General features: G+C 41.0%; 2 protein-coding genes across 5 annotated transcripts in view; one reads left to right on the top strand and one right to left on the bottom strand.

The window, feature by feature from the left end:
- Positions 1-1,802, top strand: part of P2RY13 (purinergic receptor P2Y13) — a 27,169-nt gene extending 25,367 nt beyond the window's left edge. Inside the window, exon 3 of the mRNA XM_019503145.1 lies at positions 678-1,802. Within this exon, the coding sequence (XP_019358690.1) occupies positions 689-1,693 (1,005 nt within the window). The 5' untranslated portion in view covers positions 678-688 and the 3' untranslated portion in view covers positions 1,694-1,802. The remainder of the gene's footprint in view (positions 1-677) is intronic.
- The window catches only part of MED12L (mediator complex subunit 12 like), a 412,540-nt gene that overhangs the window by 139,331 nt on the left and 261,696 nt on the right, over positions 1-11,513 (bottom strand). The window lies entirely within an intron of this gene.

The following is an 11,513-nucleotide window of genomic DNA, read 5'->3' as shown; positions in this document are numbered from 1 at the left end:
TGTTTTAGAATTTTGCTAAGAAATGAAATATGGCTTGTTTGCTAAGGTTCAAAACCCTAAAGTTTCATTATTATTAACTTTAAGGTTAATTCACAGCCTAGATTCTCTCTCAAAAGATTGCTTATTTTATGTCATACCTCTGATATTTCAGCTCATCAGGATTTTGTGTTCTAATGTGCTATGTGAAGACAAGACGTTCCCTTAAGTCATTTGCTGTGCCCTATTATCTTTGTATAGTCTAACCTCATTGTAACAAGCTTGCCTAGGACCAGGATAAATTCATTAAAACAGGCTGCCTGCTACAATTTGATGCACCCTAATAATGGGGGAAAAAATGGTTCCTAATGTTGAGATTTAAAAAAAAGAAGTTTGTAAACAACAGAGTTTGTTGTAATGAGGTTGTAATGTATAATAACAGAGCCCTCTATTAACATGCTTTATGGGGTTTAGATGCCATTTCTAACTTTTCATTATGAAAAAATATTTCCCACTGAAACACCTTATTTGATGTTTACATAGGGAACAGAGTTTGCATACAATATAGTTAGAGAATGTTTGCCCAAGAGAACTATTTAGTGCACGTTTCTCATAAGATTTTAGAAAGCAGTATGTATAAGTAAACAGCATGTCATTTTGTGTATATCTTATCATGTATATTTTATAATTTCATTCCCCAGTTTCTGTCAAAATGAATGGGAGTATGGTCAGCTTCTCCAATGGAACATCATTGATCTGCCACAGAGACACCAGAATTGCACATGTGGTGTTCCCAGTCCTCTACACCATCGTTTTCCTTATTGGACTGATACTGAACAGTTTGGCTGCTTGGGCTTTCTTCCAAATTCAAAGCACATCAACTTTCATAGTCTACCTTAAAAACACATTGGTTTCTGATTCTATAATGACTTTAATGCTTCCTCTTAAAATTCTTACTGATTCAGGACTAGGACCGTGGCAACTTAAAGCTTTTGTTTGTCGTGTTTCAGCTGTGATATTTTATGAAGCAATGTATGTCAGTATAGTACTACTTGGTCTTATCGCTTTTGACAGATTTCTCAAAATTGCACGACCTTATGGGAAGCTTTGGGTGCAAAATGTCACATCTGCAAAAATTCTTGCAGGGATTGTTTGGATTTCTTTCTTCAGTGTCTCTTTGCCAAACATGATTTTATCAAACAAAAAAGCCACGTCCCTCTCCGTGAAGAAGTGTGCTTCTCTGAAGAATCACTTAGGACTGAAATGGCATGAAGCTGTCAATTATATGTGTCAGTTTGTTTTCTGGGCTGTATTAATTCTAATGCTTATCTTTTATGCAGTTATTACCAAAAAGGTATACCTGTCTTATAGAAAAACTCAGAAGAAAGATAGCAAAAGCAAACGAAGGACCAAATGGAAAGTATTCATCATTGTCATAGTTTTTTTCATATGTTTTGCTCCATATCATTTTTCTAGAGTACCATACACTCTAAGTCAAACCCACCAGAGAATGGACTGTAGCATACAGAATCAATTATTCATTGCCAAAGAAGGTACTCTTTGGCTAGCTAGTACAAATATTTGCATGGATCCCCTGATATATATATTCTTGTGCAGATCATTTCTAGAAAAAGCATTCTGTGTTAAGGTGAAAAAATTTAGAAGTACAATTCATGAAAATCCAACAGTTCCAATGGACACTAGAATATCAGCGTAGATTCCTGATTTGGTAATTTGGAACTCTGTAAGTAGAAGGAGTGCACACAGCAGGCAGTATTCGATTCGGATTTGGCCCGAGTTGGGGGACAGTGATTCAATTCACTGATTCAGATCACTGTTCTGATTTGATTCAGCCGAATCTGAAGATTCGATTTCGATTCAGCCACAAGCACAGCTTTATATGTTTCTTCTATGGAATTCAAGGTACCAGGCACAGCTCATGAACATTGAGGTGGTGGAGCGGCTGGAGCATCCCACAGGAGCATGTGGGGGGAGGGAGGTTCACTACACACGCTTGGCAGCAGACCCAGAAGTAGACTGGAAGTATTTCCAGTCCACTTCTGGGTCCACTGCCAAGCACGCGGGGGACCCCCCACACCTCCCCAGCTCAGCAATCAGCCACGGGGGGGAACCCTGGGTGCCTCCCCAGACCCAGGACACACCAGTCACTGAGCCAGGGGGGCAGTGCACTTCATGGCAGACCCAGAAATACTTCTGGTCCACTTCCAGGTTCGACAGTGAGCACAAGCAGGACCCTGACGCACTCCCATGGGATGCTCCATCCACCCCACCATCTTAGCGTTCATAAGCCACGCCTGGTACCTTGATGTACATAGAAAAAACATATAAAGCTGTATTTATGGCTGAATCATCGAATCTCTCCAAATCAATTTGGAGCCTTCCGATTCAATTTGGAGAGGTTAATGAGTCTCCTGATTCAATTTGGATTCAGAGATTTGGCCACCAAATCAGGCCAAATCTCCTCCAAATTGAATCAGTGACTGAAGCTTCGCACAGCCCCAGTAATTAGCACTAAAATGTTTTCAGAGAAGTTAAAGAAAAATGTATACAATGTTTTATTTCTGAAGATGAAACAAAATGTTTGATTTTTTTTCCTTAAGCATGACTCTGTAAAATAGTATCATGGCATAACTTACATTGCTGTATGACTTCCATGTCAAAAGATACCCCGTTTAATAAGTAAAAAGCCATTTTTCTAACTGTCAAGACTGGAGATTTAGAATGAAGCCCAATTCTTAAGCCACGTCCTTTCTCTCTGACGCATCATCACCATTAAAAAAGCCAAATGTTCCTGTGATACTGCTGCAGACACAACATCTTCATATTATGCTCTGAAAGATATCTGTACAACCTCACTGTCATCAATGGAACTGCACACCTATAACCGTTTAAAAATGAATGGGAAAGAACCTTATTGACGATACATAACAAAATCATACAAAATGCAGCTCATCTCTTGCATAGCTGTGTTTGTTCTGCAGGACTAACAAGAATAGACAGCAATGAAAGCATTTTAGGCACTAAAGCAAGCAGGCTAACCAAGCGAATGCATTCAGGATTTGGAGTTGATGAAAAGGATTATGGCCTAATCTGAATAACAAGTTGAAGAATGACTGTGAATGGATAGTTATTCTACTTCTGGTATGTGAGAAACTAGGTACATCCAAAACAAATGACGTATTTTTGCTGCCTGACAACAAACACCTGCTCAATTTTAAGGTTTTTTTCCATTGCCTATATTAGTAATCTTTAAACTAGCTTCCTGTATACCCTACAGTAGACCTGTGTGAAGCCAGCAGACCAGCTAGTATTCACTTTGGAATCAGCCGATTTGGGGGACAGCGATTTAATTCAGTGATTCAAATCACTGTCCTGAATTGACTTGGATGAATCAGATGTAGAGATCTGGCAGCGGCCGAATTGGACAGGCCACATTCCCCACCTGCTGTCCCAGCCCTATCAGTGGCTGCTGCTCTGCCTGGTCCCAGCTCCCCGCTCTTTTAAAACAAAGCCCCAAACTCACCAGCTGCTGCCAGGTGGGGCGATCCCCGCTGCCCCGTGCTGTATGGGCGGCAGGGCTCTGCTACGAGCCTCCCAACCCCTGCCTGCTCTCCAAGCCCCATCCCCCATGGCTGCCCCACCCAGCCCCAGCATCAGCATTTTAAAACAAAAAACAAAAAATAACCCTGAACTCACCAGCTCCTGCCAGGCAGGGGAGCTATCCCGATGCCCCCACCACGAGGGGCTCTGTTCACAAGCTCCCAGAGGCCCCGCGATTTTTTTTTTTTTAATTATTATTTTTTAAAGAGCCAGGAGCTGAGGCCAGGTAGGACAGCCATGGGGGGGGGGCTGGGAAAGTAGGTGGGGTCCCCCCATGGTCCCCTCCCCTCTCTCCGGCCCTCTCTCTACCGCCCTCTACTTACCAGGATGGAGTCTGGGTCCAGCTCCCTGCAGCAGCGAGTGGGGACTGCCTGAATCTCCGAAGCTCTCCAAATCGACTTGGAGAACTTTGAATTGATTCAGACCTTTTTACTGGTATCCTGATTTGATTCAGATTCGAAGATTCAGCTGCCGAAGCAGGCTGAATCTCCTCCAAATCGAATCAGCACCTGAAGCTTCACACAGCCCTACCCTACAGTACCTCAAATCATATAATAGAGAAATATTTTTTTCACAACCTAAAAAAAAGTTATAAAGGGAAAGCTGTGTCCCCAGCCCCCATGCTGTACTACTCACTTCTCCTATTGTACCACCAAAAGAACCTCTTCTCCAAAACTTCTTTTTCTCCTTCCCAACATTAATGGAAAGCGAAAATATACTTGTGTTGAGGGAAGCTCTTTGGAGATCCAGGCTCCACAGGAGACCCAAGGCACAGCCATATTCTTCTGCAGCCCTTGCAATGCTCCCAGTTGCTTTTTGTTAGGAAGCATGAACTGAGATCTGCTGATCACACACTCCCATTTTTCAACACAGACATTTGGGGAGGTCAGATTGAGTTAAAAGTGGCCACCTCATGAAAGTCAGGATGGATGGACTAGCAGGGGTGGTTTGGGGGGCAAACAGGGTCCACAGGAGGGGTTGCTAGGTTTCAAAAGTGTTTTTTAGGATCAGGAAGACTCATGGAGGCCTTAGGGGGATATTTTTAGGCCCCCAACCCCCCCTCCATCTCCATATGAAGACCCCCCACAGCAAGCCAACCCCCTCATTCCACCCACCCCTCACCCCACTGGAACTTACTTTGTCAGCTTCTGGCTATGGCAAATGTTCATAAAACTGGCACTGGGAGCAGCTCGTGCAATGGGGGAGTCTGGCAGGCTCACGGGGACTGGCTGGTTCACAGGGAGAGCATTATCAATCTGGGGGTGAAGGGAGGGATCAGTGGGATAAAAGTAGCCCAGTGCCAGGGAAGGCATAGGAAAGGCACACCTCCAGGGCTGCGGCTGGAATCTGGTCTTTCCCAGCCCTAGGGCTGCACTGGGTACTGTACAGAAGTTTAGGACACTTAGATTGGTCTAAAAATGGCCAACTTGATCTAAGTTGAGTGTACCTCTAAGGTAGGGTTAACTTGGATCAGTTCAGCCATTTTTAGACCAATCTAACTCTCCTGAACTTCTGTACAGCCCACACTTAGATGGACCTAATTAGGGATCCAAGTGTAACATCTTCACCTAGATGAATTAAGTTAGATCAGGTGGCCCTTTTTAATGCCATCTAACCTGTCCCTAATGTCTGTATGCACCCATAGAGTGCTTGCCTCACACCTCATTTGGAACTTCATTACTTGGACTTACAAATACTAAATGGAAAGAAGACAAAAAGCCACACAGGATAAACTCTCTTCTTATTGCCCTGAGCTGCCTGCCATGTTCCACTTGCATGACTGTGGCTCCCATAGCTGCTACCTGTCTCAAATAGGAGGTGGTCAGAAGTCTAAAGAGATGTCTCTCCTCTCCTAATCTCCAAAGACTGCTGGGCCATGTCTGGAAGAGTGCGGACATGCAGAATGTCTGCGGCACCATGCACCACACATGCAGGGTAGCAGCATGGGGAGTCAAAGAAAACCCACACCAAAAAAATAGGGTGGCATACATGGTGGCAGCATGCACCATCCAAAAACTGGAGCCTGGCTGGCCAAAAATATGCTCTGCCTGCTGGCTAGGCTTCCTGCTGCAGCTGCAGCTCCAGGAGGACCCAAGGACCCCAGATAAGGCTGCTGGGGCCAACACAGTTGCTGTCCCCAGCCTCCCCTACCCCACCCAGGGTAACCTGCCATGCACCAGAGTGCACATGGCATGGGCATTCCCCAGGGAAAAGAAACAGCAGTGTGAAGTGTGTCACTGCTACTTGTCCCTGGGAAAACAAAATGTCCATGCTCATCTGGATGTTCCCCTGACATTTTTCATGATGGGCTATTGCTCTTAGTCAGCAAAAGTCTAACATTAAATTATTGATCCAAAGAGTTGAACAAAGTAAACCATATAAAATAACAGCTTTATTAAAATATTAAGCATTCCAAAGTTCTGTGTTTTTCTTCCTTCTTTCCTAATGGCTATATCCAAGCTATTACTGGATTTACTCTTACACCTCTAAGGAGAACTACAACAATAGGGAAGTGATTTGGCAAGGGAACAGAGGGAGGATCTTTTATCAATTCTGGTTCTGATATACTGGCTAACTATTTATCTTCAGACATTTTTCCTGTACAAGTATAAGACAATGTAGTGTTGATTACTTAGCTTCCATGTTTTACTTTTAAGGTATTCTTAGAATTTTTTTTTATTTCCAGTGAAAATTTATAAAAACACGTTGGTTGCTTGTTGTCCCCTCCTTTTGCAAAGGAGTTTTAAGATTGTCCAACATTTATGCTATATTGGTAGAACTGAATACAATTCAGTACCTTATCTATTACACCTTCTCCACTAAATGAGTTCAACTCCAAAAAATAAGCCTCCTTGAACTATAATGTTCCACCTGAACTACAGCTGAGACCTAAGAACCCATTCCTTAAATTACTTATCAAATTCTCAAATTTCAACATTAACCAAAGTAATATCAGCTGATTCTTTCAGTATGCTTTACAACTGATGGATTAAATCTTCACTCTGCACTTTTGTTAATTTGGCAAAAAAATAAAAGGGCACAGTTATGGCTTATTGCAGTAATCCTAGAAGTCAAAATACTCTTTATACTTTATTAGCTATTTAAATTAAGGCAGCAGGAAGGAATTAGAAAACCAAATATTCTTTACACACTTTATTGCTACTGTGGCTAAAACTACATTAAGCAGAGATTATATGCAATGGACTGAAAGTTAATAATGGTCTCAAAGCAGACAAAGTATCAAAAAACATTCCCCATACTCCTGAACTTGGAGAAAGTTTAAATCTGGATTTATAGCTAACTTTACACTGAAGCGTTTCCCAGAAGCACTGCAACATTGCCCTGTTGAGGAAGCTCACGAATTTCAAATATGTACTAAACTCCTAGTCTCAAATAGGACAGCAGCTCAAAATGATAAAACTCTATACAAGTTTCTAGGAAAAGAAATGGAAAGGGAAGGAAACTTTATTTCCATCCCCCAGCCCAGCTTACTTTTATGCTGCTTATAAGGAGGTGCTGTGATTTAGCATTCTTCAGCTTATACTGCAAAGTATAGGAAAGAAACCTGCACCTAATGACAGGTGGAACCACAAAATGAACTCCAGTGCTTTCATAATGAGGGACATGCCACAGGATTTATAGAAGTCTTTATTGGCTGTTTCTCAGCAACTTAGGTGTCAGGAAGTGAAAGGGAGGAAGATATACACTAATAGTTATGATACAGAAAGGATAACCTGACTGCAGAAGTAAGAGACAGCCACTTCCTTGCCCACTTCTAGAAACAAATATCTGTCAGGTTCTGAAATGTTTTTTCACCATCTTTTGTAGTTCTGGTTTCCATCTGGAGCTAGGAATGCATGCAGCTATCAAACACCAAAAATAAAACACACCACAGCACATTAGAAACATCTTAAGAAAGTGCCCTCTTAAGATTTCCAGCCCAGTTTTACGATTCAGGAAGAGCTAATCTTTCCATTTAAAATTCACTCAAGTATAATCAAGTGTACCTTAGGATAAGAAGTCCAGTTCAAAAGTACTGCTTCCTTATTGGAGGTCACATGATTTTGTCTAAACCATCTTAGCATATGATTGTTAATCCAGGATGCTGTATTATATTTATTAAAATTAGATATGGGAAAACTACTTGGGATAACCTTTCCCCTAAACCTTGGGGTCAACTGCTTTTGTTGGGAATCTTTTCCATTTTTACTGCTTGCCTTCTTACTCTTTTTTGCTCCTTTCTGAAGCCAAGCATAAATGTTTCAAGAATATCATTTCTCTCAGAAGAGAGAATACATATGAGAAATCTTTTACTTGACCACAGCAGCCACACCACAAAGGCTGTTATTCTGGGTTTTCCAGTCATCTTCTGCACATAGATAAACCCAAAAAAAACCCTTCAAATAAACCCTAAGCAAAATTAATGCTCTCAGTTTACTGCAAACCTTACTTTTTTCCCCAATTGTGATGCGATAGAGCAGGCTGGTGCATCACTAGGGCTAAAGTTAATGAAATGCCTAGTTTTTCTACTTTGAGCAGTAGTAGAGGAGAGAGAAAACTTTCACAAGATTTTCATACTTTGAGTGTTGTGATGGATACATCATCACTCAACAAAATCACTATTTCAACCATCTCCATGTTTCAAGAATCCAAGGGGCATACTCCATCTGATAATCTATTAACATGGAGCTGAAGCAACTAAAGGATTGGAGAGCTTTGTAAATGCTGGTTCTGAGATTCATTCTTCCTTTGCTCCATTAACAGCATCAAAACAAAGCAGAAGTAAATGAGTTCAGCAAAAAATCATCTTCAACTAAAACAGACTAATACCCATTGGCAGAGCCTTGGAAGACATTAACAGAAAATAGATAGATTTCTAGTAAAGTAGGGTGATCAGTAAATAGAACTTTCTCCAGTGTCATTGCTGTGTCACTGCTGACTTAACTGTGCACAGACTAGAAGAATAATTCATCAATTGGCACCATTTCCCTGGGTAGGTACTGTGGTAGTGGATTTGGTCGGGCATCTGGCCTACTTGACTAGGAAAAGAGACAAAGACCAGCAGTGCTGATACTGCTTATTTCAGTTATATGTTCTGAGATGAGGAATCCTGCATGCCTTGTTTTGTCTTGATATATTACCCTGTGCACAGATGTTTTCTTTAAGTAAACTGTCTGTATGCCTGTGTGTGATTTACTGTTTGTTTTGTTTCTCCAAGGTCGTATTTTTTTCTCTCTCTGTCTTAAGTATAAATATGTTTGTAAACATATAGAGTTCGAGAAATCCTTTGAAACAGACAAGTAGGTGATTCCCCTTGCTGTATGGAATTCTCCCTGTGATCACAGTATAGCCCTAAATAAAGACAAGCTGGCTCTGTTAGTTCTGATTCAACCACAATGTGAAGTTTGATTTCTTCCACAGTACCGAGGAAGGTATGTCGATATGTTCCACTATAAACCTTGGGCGTTTCTAAAGGTAGAAACACTCTTCAACTTGCCTACAAAGCTCAAGTTTCAGAATAAGATTAAGACATGTCATAGCATCTCATGGCCTCTGTAGCTGAAGCAACTCAGAACTTAGAATTTTTGTTGAATGAAGTTTTTTGGATGCCTGAGGCACCATGCTTATGTTGCAAACTTTGGTCATTTCATAACTTTTCTACGTTAAAAATAAACAGAGACACTATAAATCTCACCAAGAGGTTAACTGGCATAAAAAATAGTTTAGCTTTGTCGAACATAATGGTAAGAAGTTTTAGCATGAAGCAACAAAAAATAATTGTTATAATAAAGTTGCTCAGGTTCTTATGAAATCTAAGAACTGCTCTGTAATCACTAGAATGCATGAAAGTAAATTCAGCCTTTAAATAATCAGCATAACAACAACATTACAGGTTTGTTTTCAGCTGCTCATTTCATCAAAGCTTTACATTTCTTTTACACCACCTTCATGACTAACCTCATAGCCTTCCCCATTATATGCTTACTAGTCTTGACAAGCTGTGGCTTGAAAGCTGGGACACAGTATGCTTAGATTAAGAGCATGTAGGATCTTATTATTAACCTTTTCATGCTCTAACTTTTTTATTGATAAATCCATATACATAGCATTTTTCATAAAAAGTTATTAGATCAGTTCCCTAAATCGATAAATAACTGTTATTTCGTTTTTTATATCATGGCCTTCAGTTGTATCTGGCCACTGTTAAAACACATCCATCTATTATATTGACATGATAACAATTAATACCTTGACTCTTCTGGCAAGTATTAAAATTACATCAAAGTAATTTAGCTTAATTTATTTTGATTTCCCTTCTTTAGTTAGGTATCTTAAGCAGACATCCTACTTTGCCTTCTTGGAAAAAAAGTGATACTATTAGCCACCTGCTTAAAAGACATCTGTACTAATAAATTTAGCTGCCTAAGTCCAAGAAAAATGCATAAACTTTCAAGTAAAGCTGTTGTGCTCTCCACCTAATCCTGGGCACATGTAATGAAGTCTACCTGCCTCTGAATTTTTTCATGAATACTTTTGAGGAAGAAGAGCTCAAGAATGCACACACAGACACCCACACACCCCTTGCAAGAACTCACAAGGGCAAAGGCAACTTCCAGTGGTAGACTGGGCTTTGGGGTTACTGTGGACAGCTTCCAAAAAAAAAAAAAAAAAAAAAAAGAGCAGGTTTTTATTTTTTTGGATCTCTTAGAAGGCTGAAGAAATTATTCCCTTCTTCCTCCATTGGCTTGAAATAAATTTTGTTCTGTGTTAACTCTCTTTCAGATTCACTCATGCAACGGCAACCACCACCTCACTATTTAAAGAAATGCATATCCAAATCTTCCTGCCTGCAATGGAAAAAGTGAAAGTATAATTCATGTCTACAGCACTACCCTCCTAGTAGCAAGAAGCACAAAATGAGCCAAGATTATGGTTATTTCAATTAAAATCTTTCACTGTACACAAAAAAATTGTGTAACATGGTTTCATTCAGTATTATTTAGAAAAGAATATCTGATCAGAACACAACATTCAAGATATCTAAATATAAATAAAGTTAAGGAAATAAGCAGGTAGTATAATGGTTTTGACCAACAGAAGACAGATTTACATCAGTCCAGCACAAGGTTTCAGAGCATTGTATTAAATTCCTACTTGTTTCCAACTATTAAATGCTATTAACTGAAACAAATGGTATTATATTGTAAATGTAATGTGTGAAACAGGAGGAATGAGGGAGCAGTCTGAAGAGCTGTGTTAATTGACTACAAACTCTTGGGCTAGGTACACACAGTCAAAAAGCCCGAGGCTGAATCGATTCAGTCTTTGCAGATTAGTCTAAGTGGTACAGATTAAACTGAAACAAGTGAACAGACATTTACCTTTGATACAGAAAATGAAGCCATATGCCTGCAGTGGCTCAGGCTAGAAGCCGGGGGGTGGGGGGAGATGCTAAAACACAGTTCTCTAGCTGTGTTCACTTCCTCTTCCTGCTGCCCCCAAGGTCTCTGGGATTTGCAACCCAGAATTACAGCAGCAGGACTCTTCAGAGTTGCTCATCACTTCCTCTTCCTGGTGCCTCTGCGATTTGTAGTCCACAGAGTTGCAGCTAGCAGTACATTTGAGTGGGGGAAGAGGTGTTTAGTCCCCCACCCTGGCCCCTAACCCCAGCTGGGGTCTGCCGGGGGGGTGCAGTACACCCCCCCCCCCATAGACTAGATTGCATCCCCAGCCAGGCTTGCCCTCCCTCACCCCTTTGTCCACCAGTCCTCACTGTTCCAACTAGAGAGGAGAGGGGCAGGGCCAGCCCTGCTCTCTGGAGCAGACAACCCAACCCAACCCAGGGCTGCAAAATGCTGGGTGATTGTGATATAACTTAAACCAGGAAGGGGTTTCTGGGACAGAAATTTCATAAT

This window comes from Gavialis gangeticus, unplaced genomic scaffold (genome assembly GCF_001723915.1).
Source record: "Gavialis gangeticus isolate Ggan-Ray unplaced genomic scaffold, GavGan_comp1, whole genome shotgun sequence".
Lineage (NCBI taxonomy): Eukaryota > Metazoa > Chordata > Crocodylia > Gavialidae > Gavialis > Gavialis gangeticus.
The sequence above is the reverse complement of the archived record's forward strand: the minus strand, read 5'-3'. Positions and strand labels throughout refer to the sequence as shown.